We start from the raw sequence: 19,254 nt of genomic DNA, 5'->3' as shown, positions 1-19,254 counted from the left end.
CTGCAGGACCACTTTTTGCAAAGTCCAAAGCTGGGACCCACTACTAGCAAGTAGTGTTCTTGGTTTCTAAAAATCATCACCTCTGCAAGAAGCTGTGATAGGACACAACAGGATAGAAGAAAAGCAGCCTATATCTCCCATTCTCACATTTCATTAAAAATAAATTTCTCTGTTTATCAGCAGAAATATTAATAGAATTATCATCTTTCTTCAGGTAATAATATGGCAAAAAGAAAGGAAGTTACTTGTAAGACTGTTCCCATCAAGGTCATTTCACAGTAAGCAATACTGTGCTAACAAATGAATTATTGATCACGTGTCATTTAACACTTGTTATTCACTAGTGTTACACACTCAGTGGTAATTAAGTTTATGCAACAGTGGAAGACGCTGATAGAATTTGTATTAAAACGGCAAGTTCATTATGTTGAACATACCAGTAGCTCCAAGACACATTTTATGAATTCTCAAAATTGCTTTCCTTGGATGAGATAACCCTCTGACAGCTAATGCAGTTCACAGTCTCCTGAGTGAACTTTCCAAATTAAAGCAGAAATTGAGAAACTGTGTGCTTACAGCATCTTTAAACCTCCTTAGTTCATTACTTCATCATAACGATAACTATTTACAGGCACCTGCATACCTGCCAAAGCATATTACAGTCTTTAAAAGATGCTCTTCCCAGAGCCACTTCACAGGAAGTCATTCAGCAAACCAATTCTAGTAGGATTGTTCATCACCGCATGTAAGGAATTCAAAGCTGTCTGGAAAGAGAAGCAGCACTATGAGTACCTGCTCTGATGCCACGCTTGCAATCCGGTGACAGCACAGATAACACATCCTTGGATAGTAATTCCCATACTTAGCAAAAGTGGGGCTGAGTTCGTAACCTACTTACAGAGAGCCCATTCTCTCTGCTGATATAGCATGGATCTAACACACTTACTCCTAACACACAGAAGCAGTTACACGAGTACTTCACGCTGAGTCCCCTGTAAGGCTACCCTTACAAAAGCTTGTATTGAAGGAGGAACTATGTATCAAGATGTCAAGTTAGCCTTCAGAAGTTTAGTGTGTTTGCTATGCAGCCACCTCTTGATCACATTTGTACATTTATTCCATTCATATTAGTTTGCACATGAAGATTTGAAGACCAGTCAAACACTAGATCACCATACCAGTTTTGTTCTCTTCATGAGCTGAGTTCCCATACCTAAAGCCAGGTGGCAGAATCAACCTTATTTCTGTAAATTAAACAACTGGACTTGTGAGATTGTTTTACCTTAAGAAGAGCTTCTATTTTCAAGAAAAAATCAGATGTGACATGAGGCTATCCAAAACCGATTATAAGCAGCAAGAAAAGAGAATTCTTGAATTAATTTCCCATTGTTAACAGTTTCATAGTAACATTCAGTATCACAGAATAACATTAAAGAGTACAATTTCTATAAATTGGTGGTATTTGCTAAGCAATTATATTTGGGAATTGAATTGCTTCTCTGCCGTATGTCCTAGTGATTATCTGCCTGTTTAGGGTACACCATTTCATTCTGTGTGCTAAGGTACAACGTTCTTTAATGAAATGCTCAGACACAAAGAAGTAGAGGAGAGAATACTTCTGGTAGTAAGAGATTCCATAAGAAAAAAAGCTTTTGCTGCCTAATGTCTGATTTACAGAACACCAAAATACCTTGTATAAATTCTAAACACTATGCATTTTAAAATTAAACACAAAGCTGAAAGGAGACCAACTAGCATTGTGGTATGGTGGACTTTCAATCCAGTTTGAATGGCATTGCCATCAAAATAACATCAAAATAAATCAATAGTCAAATCAGATTCCTAGAATCTGAGCCCATAATAAACAGTTCTGTCACATTCAGAGATAGTGGAAATTTGGTATATAACATTGAGAAGAAAAGAAATCCCCAGAAACAATACATTAAGGTCCTCAGAAATTCCTCTGTGGAAAGCTAAAGTCTCCAATAGATTTAGAGTCTAATAGCACTGTGTCTTTTCTCATCCTGAGTCCTGAGCAAGGTTCCTAAATGAGCTGTTGTTGCCTGTGGTCTCCAGTGGCCAAAAGAAACTCTCATTTGAGGTGAAACACAAGTTAACAATATGTCTTTCCCTAGAAAAGTATTTCCTCTGACTGCATCTCCAGGTCTCATCTCCAGCCAGTCTGCTTGTAGGGTATCACAACCTGATATGGACAACCTGAATTGGCTGTAACCCCTTCAAGTGTTAAATGAGATTCCAAGACACTACAGTAGACCTCTATCTCCCAAACATATCCTGAAAGTCTCCTTTCTGGAGAGGCAGGAAAACTAAAGCAGAACTTTTAGCCCAAAGATTCTTTTCCCAGCTAGCAACTCAGTGTGTGAAAATGGATAGTCCTCTGAATATTCCTGCTCAAAACCAGTGAGTAAAACAAATGAGAAGCCCAAGATATTTCACAAAATGTACCTTTATTTATTCATTGAAAAATAGCCCTGTACTGGTTCCCAAATATCCCCCAGTAACTGGTACTGCAAGAAACTTGGCACACAGCTTGAAACACAGATGTCGTAGCTGGAAATACCAGCAAAAGGTGGGGAGGGGATAGAGGCAGTGTTAGTACTGAAATACAGTGTTAAGGCAACAGGTTAACCAGGCCACCTGGACCCAAGGTGGTTAGTTTCAGTCACCCTCCCTTCCTCCCAAAGACCACAGACTTCTGATCTGAAGACTAAATTAGTAAATACATTCATAGAAAGTGAAGCAATTTAAGAGTAGCTGATTTTCTGACAGAATTGGTTTCATGTGATTAATTTTTATCCCCATGATGCTTAGGAGCTGCTTGATTCAGAAATTCTAGGATGGTTCATAGCACAGCCACTCATAAGGTTGTTACTGAAACTTGATTCCTTGAGCCAAGGGCAAATCTTTGCTGTAGTTGATTGTACTGAAAGAGAAACAACAATTTAGAGACCAGACTTAATCACTGAGACAGACTGTGCAGTACACTTGTTATCTATAAGCTGTTATATCTAAACAAGACTTCTCTAAAGCAGTTTGCCTACTTAAAATTATGAACTAACTTTACTCCAGTTTTCAATATAGTAACCATGTACAGGAAAAGACAACATTTGCCATTTTCTCTTCCTTTATGGAGGATCTTACTTCTCTTTATGTATTTAATCCCTTACTAGCAGAACATCCAGATAGAAAAATCAAGGTGGGATTTCTCATGTTCATAAGTCTTTGCATGGAAAAAAAAAAGATAGCACAGGTAAGGGCTATGGAAGTTAGCAGAGAACACTAATGCTCATCCACTATTGGCTGTCAGGAGATTTGTGGATAGATAACCAATATATAGCTGAATCATCTACCAGAGGCAGTAGGGGTGGCCCCTCACTGTGGCTGCAACTCAGTGTATTTCCTGACAAGTTTCAAGCATTTTTCAGATGAATTTAAAATCAACCAATGGTGGGGGGAATCCCAAAACCACCTTATTTTTTTCCTTTGAAAAGTTAAAAAAAAGTCTTTATAAAAACCCTTCCAATGTTCTTTAGCTATGAATGTGAAGAAAAAGCAATTACATTTATAGATGGTTATCTCACATTCAGTAAAGACAGTAGCCTTGTAGCCAAAGATTTATATGTTTTGAACTTGGGGAAGTTCATCTGTAATTTAAATTTATCTGTCTGTCTTACCAAGTAGACCGTCTCATATAAAGTTTCCATGAATCACTTCCAGATTCTCTTCCCCCACCAGTGTGCTTTTCACCACCTGTAGCAAAAACATTGTAAATTAAAACCTATTTTTGGATATGGCAATCTGGACTAATTCCACGAGGTAAGACATTTTTATAAAAGTACATGGGAAAAACGATTCCTTTTCCTTGTCCTATATCTGCATTAAATTACCATCCCACACAACACACACAGCTAGCTCTCTCCTCATGCTTGACGTAAAAAAAATGTCTCCCTGGAGTTCAAAATCCCTTCATGGTGGCACTAGAGGACCTTGTTTTAAAAACATTTGTCTTAACACAAGACAAGAGTACAAGAATGTGCTGGTTCTTGTACTGCTTAAATGGTAAGGTTAATGCTTCTTCCACCCTCTTAGTTCCCTAAGTATATAAAAAAGGGAAAAAAGGCAAAATTTTTTATTATAGGATTTTCTGGCAATAATGCTACATGCCATACATCTTATATAAACTTACCAATAGACACAGAATTGCCCAAGATTGTTTTAATTAAAACTTTTATATAGTTTTCCACCTGGCCATATCTTTAAATACCTCCCGAATATATATCTGAGTAACATTCCTTTGATGGAGAGGAGGAGAAGGAAATAACACATGGAATTTTTAAAAACCTAATACAGCTATTTTAAAAAGTTTAAATCTAACTGCTAGTCAATATCTGTTTTCTGCTAAAGCAGTATGATTCAAAATTAACTTTGATTTCATCACATTTAGTCATTTAAATTGACTGATTAGAACCTTGACAAAGCACAAGTAACATACCAAAAGCACCTCCAATCTCAGCTCCACTGGTTGGGATGTTAACATTCACAATGCCACAGTCAGATCCCTTTGGCCTACAAACAAAGATAAGGTACAATTCCTCCTTAGGATCAGGAAAGGTTGCCTCCCTAAAATGAGGGCTGTAAAATGCTCAACTAGCATTATGCAGAGGTTTACAAAAGACATGAAAGACTAATCTTATGTACCTCAGGAAAGTAAAAAAATAATATAAATTATACCCTAGCCAGCGGAAAATCCTTCCCAAATCCTTGGTAAAGATACTGCTGGAAAGACCTTGTTTTACTTCATTATTCCAGGCAAAAACTTCCTCTTCCTCCTAGAAGAAGCATGTGTCAATGGTTAAGCCATGACTATCCAAAGCAAAGCAGTTACAAAGAAGCTCTGTGAGAAAAAACCCAACAAACCACAGCCATAATGCAAAGGTACAGAAGGGCACTGGGCAAATACATATGTGCCACATCAGCAATACCTCCATTGCTGCACAGAACACAGTCTGCTTTTGAACAGATGTGAACAGTACTGACCATGAACACCAGCAACAGCAATCTGTTCCTGTATCTCGTCGTAACTCCAGCGCTCTCCACAGAAATAGAGCTACACACTGAGTTGAACAGTGGCTATCTCACAGTGCAGAACAAGAGCCACCACTTCTTGAAGTGCTGGGACAACTGTATAGATGTGACACATGTCTGATTTCTCTCTTGTCACTCTACTGTTACCATCCTTGACACTTGTTTCACCACTGTTATTTTACCTTAAATTTCAGCACATACAATATGGGGGCAAACGTCTCAGTGTGGACAATGGGCGCGTTATGAGGAAGGCCAGTCACAATGGTTGGTTCAACATAGTTCCCAGGGCGATTTATAACCTTCAAAATAAATAAAAAATAACCAAGTAAGTTCCAATCAGCATCCAGCTTAGTATTTGTGTAGAAAAGGAATCTTACACGGTCTGACCACTATAGTTGAGAAATCAGAAACAGAAGGCCAGATAGGATGAATAAAATTTAAGTTACTTATTTAAGTATTTAAAATATATAAGCACAACTTATGTCCTCTAAAGATATAATCAAGTTGTAATGTCTAGCAGCTGAAACTTCCTTTCTCCTACTTGTAAGCTACTTAGAATTTTAAAGTATATAGAGGCTGCAAATGAAAGACAAGAAGCCCCAGAACAATTAGTCAATGAGAATTAAACATCCTATATGATTAAGATGTACTAATGGTTGTCTTGTATCTCCAGTATTTCCTCAAGCTAGATATTGTGAGGGACAGAACTGCAATTTTCCTTTTTTACATGTTTGACATTCACCGTTTATGTTGGGTTTTTTTTATTTTCACTATCACTTGTGTTGCAGTGTGGTTTCCTATCTCACCTATCCCATCCCCCTCAGGTACGCCAACCTTTCCCCCTCCCCCTCTGCCCTCCTGCCTGGGAGCTGTCCACTAATCTTCACCTTCCAGCAAGGCGTAGTGTGATTGGCAGATGCCCCCCAGGCCTGGGCTCATTGGTTTGTCCTAGCGTCCACATCCCCTGAGCCTTCCCCTCCTCACACCTGGTTGGCCCTCACCTGTCCCTTCCCTCCCCCTGTCCCTGGGGCTTAAAAGGACACGAGACCATGTGGCCAGGTCTCAGTCTGTCTGTCTGAAAGCTGTTACCACATTCAGAAGTCTACCATGCTACAATAAAACTCTGGATTAAGACTCTACGATAGAACCCGCTCCTTTTCTCTTCACCGTCGCCTGAACCTTTTCCACCAGAGGTAAACTGAGTTCCTACTTTGCCTGGATTTGTTCCGAGTGCCCAGCTGCAGCATCCAGCCGGCCAAAGGTATCTCTGGGGTAAAAACACCACAGCTGCTGCCTTTGGTCCAGCAGTGAGGCCAGACAAAGCTAGGCAGGACACACCCTGAAACATTCGGGGCCTAATATTTAATACACTTGCATCTGGGGAGTGGTGTAAGAGTAGCTTCCAAGTAGAATTGCCTTTACCCTGAAGACAGGATTCCAATTCAAACAATTCTCAATCTGACTAACCAAACATCCTGTAGTGGCTGACAGGACAAGCAGAAGTGCAAGTTTAGCCTAAGCTATCATGTTACTGTATTTTTTTTCCTAGAGCACAACCTGTAGCACGGAAAATAAAAGTTAAGTCACCTTTCCACCACAGACCACAGAGCCACCTTGTTGTTTTGCTTGTTCTACAGCATCAAGGAACATTTTCACTGCTTCTTTGGTATGAAGAGGCCCATAAAGAGTGTCAGCTGAAAAAAAGATTCAGAATCAAAACTGCATATGTTTGCAAATATTCTTATCTTAGAATTAACTGTTTAATCTGTCCAGGATGAGCAGTATTAGCCAGACGCTTCATCTTCCTTTCTGAGTCTGTATTCTAAATGAAACCAGCTATTTCCACCCCCTGGTAAATTGCTAAACTTAGATAATTTGGATCTATAATCACTTCAGAATTTAAACAGAAAGAAACCAACAGCAACTTGTTTCCTAAACCCATGAGATGGAAATAGCTACTTACAATCCCATGGATCACCGATGCGGACCTGGGCATAGGCCTTGGCAAGCTTTGCCACCACCTCATCATGGATGCTTTCATGGAGAAACTAAAACATGGTAAGAAAGTTGTAAGATAGCGCAGCCTATGTAACTACTCCTGAAGTACTACTGCACTTTGAAGGGGGCTGAATGAAAGAATGGAAATACTGTTGTTCATATTCAGCAAATCCAAAAATTAAAAAGAGACAGAAGCCAAGGCCTCTGAAACAGCACTAACACCAGAAAATGAAGATATAGAACCTTCATCATAAAAATTTAAAACAAGCCAAGAAACAAAAATCTGTTTTAATTTTACCCCATCTCAGATCAGTACTATCAATGTGCACTGTAAACATTTCAGTTTAGTGTTCTAGAACAAACATTCCAGAAATTTTATTGCTCCAGTTTGAGGAATCACTGCCCATCCAATACACCTGAATCAATTTACCTCCATCCATTTTACCTAATATTTACTGAATCAACCCAACAGTGACAAGACAGACACTGACACTATAACACTGTTGAATTTGTTGAAAATGATTGGCTAAGAATTAATAACAAAGTAGGTAACACACACCCCCTTGCTTTGCTGCAATATAAACACTGAACCAAAATTTGTAGCAGTCACAAGCAAAGCTCTGGCAATGAAAACAGAAATACAAAACTTTGCCAAGTACTATTTTCCTGACTTAAAACACATTTAGAAATACATACAAAGAAAATGTTTAGAGCTAGAATTACACTGGAATAAAACTATGTTCTTATTTTCCTAACATACTTTTTTTGAAAAAATAAAAGCGTGTTTCAAATATTATTTGTTGCTCTTCACAATATTAGGAATTGTTAGTCATTTTCTGAGCCAATCTGGAATTAAGTTAAAATTCAGAGCTATCCAAACCAGCCTTAATACATCCAAACCCTATAATACACATTTACTCACCAGCCTTCTAGCAGTTGTGCACCTCTGACCTGCTGTTCCCACAGCAGCAAATAGAGCAGATGGAATGACTAGGTTCAGATCTGCGTCTTCAAACACTTTAAAAAAAATTAAAATATGAGCATGTTACTTGAGTAAACAGGCAGTTCACAAGACTTAAGATGCTAAACAATATTAGAAACTGACAGGTTGGTCAAGAATCTTTAGGAGTAGTTGCAGTAGTTGGAACAGTTGCACAGCATGGTAAGATACAAAGAAACACCTTGAAACTCCTACTATTTCTCTGTAGCTGGAATTAGACACATGCAATTGGACATAACTATAGGTTTGAACTACTGAAAGGAGCCTTTTGCAATAAAGTTTGCAAATAATTCTAGCTTACTTTTAATTCAGGAAACCACAAGCAATTTCTTGCCATTTCTCCAATCTGTCCCTCACTGAGTTTATCAGCATAAAGTAACAATCATAAAGTGTATCCACATGGCCTTGCAAAAAGCACAGCTAAAACGCACAGGTGTACAGTAATATAAAATGTACAATGAGCTGAACAAATACATCTGGCTAGAAGACATTGATGCTTTATAAAGATGCTTTATAAAGCTCAAACAATCCCCAAAATATCACTTGGCTTAACCGGTCCCAAAAAAAGTCTCTTAAGCATCCAAAACCTTTATGAAGTTTGGGATGAAGTCCAGCCAAACAATGATTATGTGATCATTCAAAGTCAATTCCCAAAAAACCAGGACTTTAACATTAAAAAATAAACAATTTTCAAGCATAAAACAAGTTTATACTGCTGGCTACAAAGCAGCATAGAAAAAAAGAAGGACCTGCTCAAATGTGATTTTCAAAAGAGTAGATGATGTAGCATCATGTTTCTACTTCAAAAAACTATATATATGTAAATAAGCATATTTGTCCAGAATATTAGAAAGGTGAAACAAAAGGCAACAGCACAACAGGACAGCAATTTAGGTATTTATTGAGCTTATATATTCTTTCTGCAATGTTGCTCAGCCTTGTAGTATTTGTTGTTTTTCTAGGAACTGGATCATACCCTAAGGTACTTAAACCTGAAAAATGTGCTACTGAAATAAATACCTTTATGCTTTTCTTTCAAGTATCATAAGGACCTTATACTTTATATATATATATACTTATACTCTAAAATGCTAGAAGTGTAGTGTTCACAAGATTATATATAAAGTGCAGACAGGCATTTCCCAGGAAAATGGTGGAGTTATTATGGATGGAAGCATCCAGAAGGTATGAGGCACATGGGGACATGGTTTAGTGATGAATATGCTGTTGCTGGGTTAAGAGCTAAACTCAATCTTAAAGGTCTTTCCCAACCTTAATAATTCTACAACTAAAACTATCCTATAATCAAACTTACTTAGTTTAACATTGTCCACAACCCATTATTGAAGCTTACTGCTTCTCTCATTCCATTCTCCTCTTCAACACTGATTACTTAAGAGACCTTGGAATCTTACTTTTTGTCTCAAAACACTGCTCCCTCCACAATACCAAAGACAGAAAAATCCCACAACATTCTATTATTCTACACAAACTAGATGTACTTTTAAAAGCCCAGGGCTGGGGGGGAAACAAATAAAAGAAACAAAAAAAAGTGACAATTAGCTATGATTATTTGCTATGAATACTAGCTTCCAAATATCATCTATGGGACTAAATTTCTACAGCATATTACCAATAATGGCATTGTTTCCTCCCAATTCCAGCAGGCTTCGACCTAATGAAAAACACAAAAAAATAAGTTATACCATGGCCACATGTATTAATTGTACCTCAGTCAATGAGACTACCTCTAACTAGAGCTAAGCTTCATGAAACATATTTTTAAGGATAAACAAAACATTTTAGAGATCACAGTCTAGCCAAAGCAGAAAATTACACCAAATACTACATCTATCACATGTCATGAAGATACGTGCACAGCAGTTATGACACAATGAAGTTTAAAAAGACAGGCAAAAAAATAGCACTGGAAAGAAAAAAATTGAAACAGGAAAAACTTGCAGCATAAATAGTATGACATAGATAAAGAATAAGGTCCTACAAAGATCAAAATGCACACAAAATTTAACTAAGCTCATTTATTTCTGTTTATCTACAATCTGAGACAAAAAAATCACAACCTGCATCTGGGTGAATATTTGCTATCTGTTCTGGTTTCTGGGGGGCTTTTTTACACTTGCATGAACTTCAAATGTATAAAACAAAAAAATATGTTTGCAAGGTGCTGCTCATAAACTAAGAAGTAAGAATCTAGCAGCTGAGATTCTTACCTGTACACTTTTAAATATCTGCAACAAAAACAGCACCTCCAAAATCAGCATTATATTTATCAGGAGTAAGAGGTGAGGGGGACTGTATTCATGTATTCTATTCACATTGGCAAAGGACCATAAGCCTTGGTTGTTCACCCTAACAATCCCCATACAACTAAATACTAATGGACACCACTACACGTCTCCTCACACTAATTGTAAGACTATGGATTTGCAGATAAACTGGAAAAAAAACCTGAATTGTAACAGAACTAACTGAAAATGCCGTATGTATCTACAAGCAGTTTGAAACTCCCGTTTATCCAAGACAAAAAAAAAAAGGTAACACAGCTGAAAACTGTGTTACTGTTATTTTAAAATCTTATGGGGCACTGCTGCCTTCACCAAACACGGAAATAAATAGAGAAGAACCCACAGACTCACCAAATCTCTCCTGAACCATAAGTGCTACTTGTTTGCCCACTTTTGTGCTGCCAGTGAAGGACAAGAGGTCCATTCTCTCATCTCTAGCCATTGCTGTCCTGCACAATGGGACACAAAGCACTGTGTTCAACAAAAGAAATGCAGACAGAAAAGCAGCTTGCACCTTCCACATACATCAGCTTCAACCAGGGAGAGCTTTAAAGCTAGAGTTTCTTTGAAACATCAGGCAACTGAGCTAATGGCAGGACAGCTTCCCCTTAGCCAGAAAAAAAGGAACAAGGCTGTTTCCATCCACCTTTTCTGGCCAAAAAAGCATCACCTGTAGTAACACTGACATTCAGTCTAAAGTATATTGTGAGATTAGTTCCAATTGTTATGATCCATAAGAAAACATGCAAATCCATGACTTTTTTAATGTTTGCCATATGCTTTGCCTTCTCTTAAAGTACTCAAAAGATATATCTGAATATACATTTGTACTGGGGATTTCCTCATAGTAAAAATCAAGTAAAGTGATTCAGATTGTACAGCTTCCAAGCACAGATATACATCTATGAGCAAGTGCAGAGTTCTTCACAAACATGGAAAAGGGGAATTATTCTCCTCCACAACTAATCTAAAAGGCACTATACATTGAAAACTTAAAGAACATGGTAAGGGAACCTAATATTAGCTGTACTCTTTGGGTGTAAGCATATGCAAAAGTGGAATATAAACTTAGTCATGCCTCTTCATTAAATATCTGACAAGTTCTTTGTTTGCAGCTGATCTCACAACAGCAAGTAGACATACGTATTATATTTAATGCAGGACTTGAGCCAGAGTTTCAGACCAGCTGATAAAAATCATAGCAACATGTGTATTCCTAGAGACTAGCATAACTTCACAAATACCTCAAAAGAATATTTTTTTCCATTTATAAACGTTCACAAAACACAAGAAATATTACCTACCCAATGTCTGCTCCACCACAAACCAGAGAGCAGATTGCTCCAGGCAACTTGTTATCCTCCAAGACTTTTGCAATTATCCTGGAATCAAAGATGTAAAAATGTTAGAGATTTCTGACAAGTGCAAATGGGGAATGAACCATTAGAACTGTCTGGGGGTTTTTTGGGGTAGTAGTGGTTTGGGGTAATTGTTCTCAGGAGTTAATATTAGATCTACAAGACTTAGTAATTACCTATTTTAAGGGACCTACTTTTATTTAGCATTTTAAAATAAATGTTATGTGTAATGCACAGTAAGTATTCAAAATGTTGATATAAAGTAACAATAAACCTAAAGGAAGTATCGCTATGAAATTTATTCTTTGGAGAAGTTCTCCTTTTTATTGAGATGAAGATCAAAGAAACCAGAACTCACTTTGTAACAGCAACACTAACAAGGGATGTTGTAGGAGCACCCTTCCTAGAAAGGGAAAAAAAATTTACATTATCTTCTTATTTAATTCTTTAAGAATAAGAAATAATTCAAATAAGCAATTTTTAGGGTCTCTGATCTACAGCACTCTTTGATTAGGCTGGTTTTCAGGTACAAATTAAGACAGGAACTCAAGCATTTCCTTCTGCAGCTGAGCATTCAGAACTTCTACTGAAATCCATGTAGACAATGGCTAGGCCAGACTTTAGAATGAAGGAGGTAGATGAAAGCAAACTAGGAGATAGGAGAGAAAGTAAAGCCACTTATTTAGATTTTTAATCTTAGCTGTACCAACTTGGAATATATTAACTGCCACTGCTGCAAGACCTCACCCTGGGTTCTTTATTCATAGGCCATTTGGCTAAGTCCTGGATGGATCTGCACCATAGTACCTCAAAAAAGAGGTTACCACAAAATTAAAAAAAGCTCTGACTAAAAACAATTTACACCTACACTAGATAGAATCAAATATCCAGAAACACCTGACACTCAATAGCAATTTCATGCCTGAGTTAACAGCTTTCCAATTTAAGAATACTGTTAGCAAGGTGGACAGCTAGCTCTTACCAGAGGCAAGCGTTTCCACAGATCATTGCAATCGCGCTGTTCCACCCATAAACTGCCACGGGGAAGTTGAAGGCCGTGATGACTCCCACCAGCCCAACAGGATTCCACTGCTCTATAAGGGCATGGCCAGGTCCTGAAAGCAAAGCCACAACATAATGCAGTTTTCATCCATTTAATGTCTGGGGTTTTTCTAAAAAGGGAAAATACGTAAGCAAGAAACCTAGCATCACTCTTCAGTCCACCATAGCCTTAGTTTGCAAAGAGCTGTGTTATTTGTGTCCTGCAGCTTACCTGGATCAAGGTTAGCTAGATTGTGCAAAAAGCTAATGATCTGACAACAAAGTTTTATTATTTTAAACATTATGATGACTTGTGGTAATCAATAACTGACAAGGATGTCTCTCCTTTCTAATTACACTTCAAAACTTTTTACATACTTTTCTCTACCACCTTTCATCAATTAAAAAACCAAAGAGAATCTAATGCTTCAAAGAACAGAGAAAATGGATGGACTGACTTGCTTATCTGTCACTTCATTAGGTACTTCAATAGCTGGCACTACTGCCCACCACATCTATTCCTAAAGCTCCCTAAATAACACACAGAACAGAGATCTTGATGCACTACAAGACCGTATATTTAAGTAACACCTCCATATCTTAATTTCTTTTAAGAAAAAAACACCAAACACAAACCAAAAAACTCCACAAACAAAACCAAAAAAATAACACATACTTACTTTCTGAAGGCAAAATAGGTCCACCAATCATTCGGGACAAACCAACAGCATAGTCACAGACATCAACATACTCCTGCACTTCCCCAACACCCTCGACAAAAATCTTTCCCATTTCTAAAGAGACCTGAAAAAATTCAGAGTAAGACAAACTTTTTTACAAAATTCCCTTGGATCCCTAATATATTTTGTCTCCACTTAATGTCAGGTGTATCTACTGACCAAGTAAGATTTTAACACACACTTGTTCATTAGGAGATTCACCTCTTCCCCAGTTATTCAGAACTTAAAGAAATAACACACTAGACAACTGGACAAGGGTCATATCCCAATACAACAGGAAGAAATTAGAAAAGGAAATTAATGGAGAAAAATTTTTAAAAAATTACTGATAGGAGGGTCCAATACTAATGATATATTTTTATCAACAATACCTTGGATTTACATCAGCAGGCTTGCCTGCATTGTGGGCCAGGCAAGGAACAAGTTGAAAAAGAGGGATTACTCTGCTCCAGCAAAAGAAAACAGCCACTTACATTTTTCATAAGCAAACTACTCATTTTACAATATTTCAAAGCAAATTTGAAAGATTTCATTTGCAGACACTGCTGAAAATGCTTTTACATGCTTAGTATTTCAGTAACCTGGGATGTTTAGGATCAATTTATTGATTTTTTTTTTCCTGAAGTTGACCTTAAACTACATCCTTCTCTTAAAATTATGTTAGACTTACTCCATTGAAATATATCAGTAAGAATAATCTGGTATTTGAAGATATTGCCATCCAGAAATGAGAAAATCTCAAAATTTGGGAACTGAAAAATCACCTACTTATCTCCATGCAGTTTTGTGGTCATGCTCTGACAGCTAGATGTGGACTTCATACAGATAACACCTGCCACTTTACAGTGATGACTGTACTTTAAAAAGGCTGTTAAATGATGAATGAGGTTCAAAGGATTTCCACAGGATTTTTCTCTCCATGTGAAAGTTAACATAAAGACGACTAACTGTATTTCTCTGATGCCTGTGGTTATCTCAAGACAGAAGGAAAAGTCCTTATCTGTGACCAAAAACAGAGCAGCATCAGACATATCTATTAAGAAACACAGCAGTGGGTCTGTAAGTGCAGTAGAAACACCTGGATACTTCACCAGGGCATGGCAAGGTGAGGCTGGAAATTTCCTACAGTGTATGACAAAGATGAGTTTCTATACAGCTCCTTTTTACATATCCTAAAGTCAGGCAAATTCCTAAAACGGGAATACCTACTGCACTTCTTTCACCCTGAAATTCATCCCCAATCCTAGCAGAGCTGAACACACATATTATCTGTTTGGGAAAACTAAGAAAATATGGCAAGAAGACGTAAGTTTTGGTCAAGAATAGAGAACAAACTTCTGTATTCCACACTCATCAGGGAAGCTCTATTGTTTTTGAATACAGAAGTATGTTAGCACTCTAATTCCACAACAGAAACTGTGCTGAGGAGACAACATCAAGGGAAACAGCAGAACAAGGTTTTGAAGGTTAACAATATGGGCTTGACTACACACGGAGTTATTCACTGACAGCTGTTTCTGAACAGCAGCACAGACAGGCAAGCTCTGCAAAAAGAAAGTGGAAGTTCCCCACTTGACTCCTTTTCTTCCCTAGCAAGAAAAGGAGTAAAGCAAGAGTTTTAAAGGAGTGGTCCTTCAGCCTTTATGTCCTGCACGGCACTGCAAGATCATCTCATTAAGACCATCTCAACTTCTGAAGCCTCATATTTCCGCATGTCACTTGGCAAAATCCTGCAGATCACCAGAAAGAGTTCAAAGTTAAAAGCCTCTGTATTAGAGAAAGGTTTTTTCAAGATACTTTTAGTATGAGGAAGTGCCCTGTCTGACAGACAGGAGGGAAAATAGCAGGGCAACAGGTGTACCACTCATCCCAGAGAAGCCCATAATAAACTTTCTTTTCCTATTATAAATTGTCAATTCACAGAATCACAGAATATCCTGAGCTCAAAGGGACCCACAAGGATCAAGTCCAGCTCCTGGCCCAGCACTCCCTCCAGGAATCACACCATGTGCCTGAGAGCATTGCCCAAATGCCTCTTGAGCTCAGTCAGGCTTGGTGCTGTGACCACTTCCCTAGGGAGCCTGTTCAGTGCCCAAACATCCTCTGGGTGAAGAGCCTTTTCTCAACAAGTAACCAAACTCTCAGCTGACACAGCTTCATGCCATTTCTATGCCATAATGATTTTTTTTTCTTCTTTTTAAAATTAAAAGTTAATTAGGCACGCTAATGGCGCTAACAGCAATTACTTAACAATTACTAAGGTTAGTATTGCAGAGAAAACTTAGTATTACTGAAAAAAACCAGTTTTGACATACCGCTCACCCTCACCCCCCAAAAAATGTAGGCTACTTCTGAAAACACCTTACCAAGCTTCCTAGAACTTTGATTTTTTGTCTCAGGGCATCACCAATCTGTCGCACTATTTCTCCACGTTTAGGTGCAGGGATCTAGTAAAAAAACCCAGAAGAATCTATGTGAGATTGAAAATCTGTAACTCCTGCTGTATATATACTGCTAGTTTTCTGTCCTTGTATTAAGCAAGCACTGATTGCTGTTACTTGTTCATTTTTATCATGTGCACTGCTTTACAAGAAACTGTTTTCTGCCTCAGAGACTGATAGCAGTATAAACATTTTGTCTGTCCAAAACTTCAGTTTCACTAAATATTGACAAAAGCATTCAGATTAATTCTCTTACTGCTGTTCAACTACATCACCCCCAATGCAACCAATCATCTGCATCTCAAGAAATAAGCATTTTTCATAAAAGTGCACTTACTGGTTTCTGAGCCTTGAAGTGTACTTAATAACACACTTTCAAACTTCCTTTTAGTACGACATTTACCTTGTTAGCAGAAATTAAGACACACAAAAACCTCAATCATGAAAACATTAATATAAACTCTTAATATATTTTTTTAACGTGGTACCAGTATGGTAAAAAATAATCAATAGCCAAGATCAATTTGCAAACTATATGCAAGCAATTCTCTATAAAAACAAGACTGAGGAAAAAATGCATAAACCATGCAAGCATATCTCTTTACAGGCAATATCTTTCAAATAAGCTCATTACAAACAGCGAAGTTCACAAATTAATAACAAATAGCTTTGAGGAAAAGCCTTCAAGAAACATTTGATGTGTTGATTCTTTATCTGTTGGATTGCTTTCAGATTATTGCCGAACATGTCATGAGCTACCAACATTATACTCACAAATTGTAACAAAAAACCACACTAACATATCCTGAGGAAGTTGTTTTGTTTATCCTAAACTTTGTTGTCTTCAGACAAGGTGTTTTGCTGGCTAAAACAGAGAGTGCACATCACCTTTTGAAATCCAGGTTTCAGCTTCTACCAAAGAAACAACAGGTAGCTGTAAGAACCAAGCCTGGTACAGCCATCAACAGAATGGGTGCTGGCTGGACACAGCTAGTAGGGCTGCATGGGGAAGTACAGCTTGCTAAGGAAAAATAGCTTAGCTATTATATACAACGTAACACTAATTCTTTTGAACCACACAGCTGTTCTGTGAAATACCAAGACAGCAGGTGAAACAAAAAACCTCATGCTTATAACCAGCAGTTTTTCCCACACCAGGAGAACAAGAAGATCGACACAAGTTACTCCTCCAAATACTCCACAGTTCTCTCCCAGAAGAGGGGGCGACAGGAAGTGAAACATGCACAGGGACAGTTTACTTGCCACAAGGTTTCTGAACTTCACCAGACCTGTTGGCAACAGCACACAGGCACAAGCCTTGGTAAATCTGCCAGGGTTTTCAAAACAAACACATCCCACAAGTCAATGCCCTCATCTTTGTACCTCAATGGTATCACACACAAACTATCTGGGTTTGTTTCTTGAGGTCTCCATTGCAGAATTTTGCGCTAATGCACCACACACAGTATGAACACATTTTTACATCTTCACTTTATGGGGCAATTTAATAGCCTGTCTCTGCCAGAGATCTGTAATAAAAGAGAAATCTCCATTAACTTACATCAGCCCAGACCTTCCATGCCTCTTTAGCCTTCTTTACTGTTTCTTCATAATCCTCCAAATTACCCTACATGAAGAAGCAAATCAAAGTTAGGAAAATCAAATATCGAAAAGAAATGCCACAAAAAAGCTTCTGCATCCAACTCAAGGTATTTTTATAGAGACTACTTGCACTACAGGATGCGACTTTTATAGGATGCTTGTAACTTGACACAATTTGTATCCAACATTATAAATTATCTGAAGCCACTGTCAATGAAAAGCACATGTGCTGCCTAAATTAAAAAAAAAAAAAAACACCAAAAAACCCCCCAAAAAACCCACCCAAAACCAAAACAAACAAAACAAAAAAAAAAAAAAAAAAAAAAAAAAAGAAAGAAAGAAAAAAAACCACAAGCAGAAATTTTCATTCAGGTGTTAGAGGAAGCTCCATATAGAATAACGGTTTTATATATGTTTGTATCTATACATACATACATAAAACACATATATAAATACGTCCTACTCCATCAGCATCACTGGGCATCAAGGGTTAATTGAGTCCTAATACACAAAAGGAGTAGATTACTACAATAGTGCTATTCTTACAGTAAAAACATTCACAAATTTACTACTTGAATGTCACGTTGCTCTCCTAACTACTTGCTCCCAGGCCTCTCATCCCTACTAAATAGGCACAATCTGCCCCTATTCTGCAACTTCCCTCAGGACAAACGAAAAGGGAAGGGAGGAGCCCTTGCTCTTCCCAACAACGCTTGCAAGAGTGCGAGGCGGAGGGCTGGAGAGACAAGAAGTTAAAAAAAAAGGAAAAAAAAAAAAAAAAGAAAAAGGCAGACTGTTTTTCTTCCCAGGAAAGCCGCAGGCATATTGCCAGCAGTAGGCCCTAGCTGCGACGAGCACCAGCGGCCGCCCTGGACTCAACATCCCACGGACCCTGAGGTGGAATCGGGAGTTTCGTGCCCTTCGCCATCCGGGTGGCGGGCAGGGGCAGCGCCCAAACCAAGGCCCCAGGACGCCCCGCTCCGGTGACGGTGACGCTCCCGCCCGTCCCCGCCGCGCCGGTGCTGCCCCCGGCCGCGCTCACCTGCCGGACGCTGGCGATGGGCTCGTTGTTGGCGGGGCAGTACGTGGTCACCACCTAGAGCAGGACGAGAGCGATGAGCGGCAGGGCCCCTTCCCCCGGGGGACGGGGCAAGACCCCCGAGGCCCCGCCGCCCCCCACCCCCGCGCCCCCCGCACCTGCCCGCGGCCGCCCCAGCGCCCGTTGTACACGCCCGGGTTCTCCTCCTGCAGCCCCAGCTCCCGCAGCCACGCGTAGCGCTCCTGGCTGATCAGCAGCGTGGACATGGCGGCGGCCGGCGGCAACCCTGCCCTCGGCAGCGGCAGCAGCGCAGCGAAAGCGCGACGAAACCCCAGCATGGCCGGCGGCCGCCAGCGCGGGGGGACGGGGCAATGGCGGCCGCGCCCCGCCCGCCCGCGGCCATTGGCGGCGCTGCGCCCTCGCCCCCCGCCCCGCCCCGCCTGGGCCGCCTGGCCGCGCCGGGCCCCCTGGCCGGGACCCCTGACCCGGCCCCCCTGACGCGGCCTTCCTGACCCTGCCTGACCGAGCCCCCCTGACCGAGCCCCCCTGACCGAGCCCTCCTGACCCTGCCTGACCGAGCCCCCCTGACCGGGCCTGCCCGAGCCTCCCTGACCGGGTCTCCC

General features: G+C 39.5%; 1 protein-coding gene across 1 annotated transcript; it reads right to left on the bottom strand.

Moving 5' to 3' along the window:
• Window positions 1-2,449: 2,449 nt before the first annotated feature.
• ALDH7A1 (aldehyde dehydrogenase 7 family member A1) lies at window positions 2,450-19,019 on the bottom strand. Its single transcript, XM_071424345.1, has 18 exons — window positions 18,790-19,019; window positions 18,635-18,688; window positions 17,552-17,617; window positions 15,916-15,996; window positions 13,490-13,613; window positions 12,751-12,883; window positions 12,127-12,171; window positions 11,715-11,792; window positions 10,762-10,859; window positions 9,738-9,779; window positions 8,027-8,121; window positions 7,070-7,154; window positions 6,694-6,800; window positions 5,289-5,405; window positions 4,753-4,850; window positions 4,514-4,587; window positions 3,696-3,771; window positions 2,450-2,944 (listed from the first exon to the last, which is right to left on the bottom strand). The coding sequence occupies exons 1-18, from the start codon at window positions 18,967-18,969 to the stop codon at window positions 2,890-2,892; spliced, it is 1,608 nt and encodes a 535-aa protein (XP_071280446.1). The 5' UTR covers window positions 18,970-19,019; the 3' UTR covers window positions 2,450-2,889.
• Between the last annotated feature and the right edge of the window lie 235 nt (window positions 19,020-19,254).

This window comes from Agelaius tricolor, unplaced genomic scaffold, assembly GCF_023055355.1.
Source record: "Agelaius tricolor isolate 1412-34295 unplaced genomic scaffold, bAgeTri1.0.p SCAF_4, whole genome shotgun sequence".
In the NCBI taxonomy this organism is placed as follows: Eukaryota; Metazoa; Chordata; class Aves; order Passeriformes; family Icteridae; genus Agelaius; species Agelaius tricolor.
The sequence above is the reverse complement of the archived record's forward strand: the minus strand, read 5'-3'. Positions and strand labels throughout refer to the sequence as shown.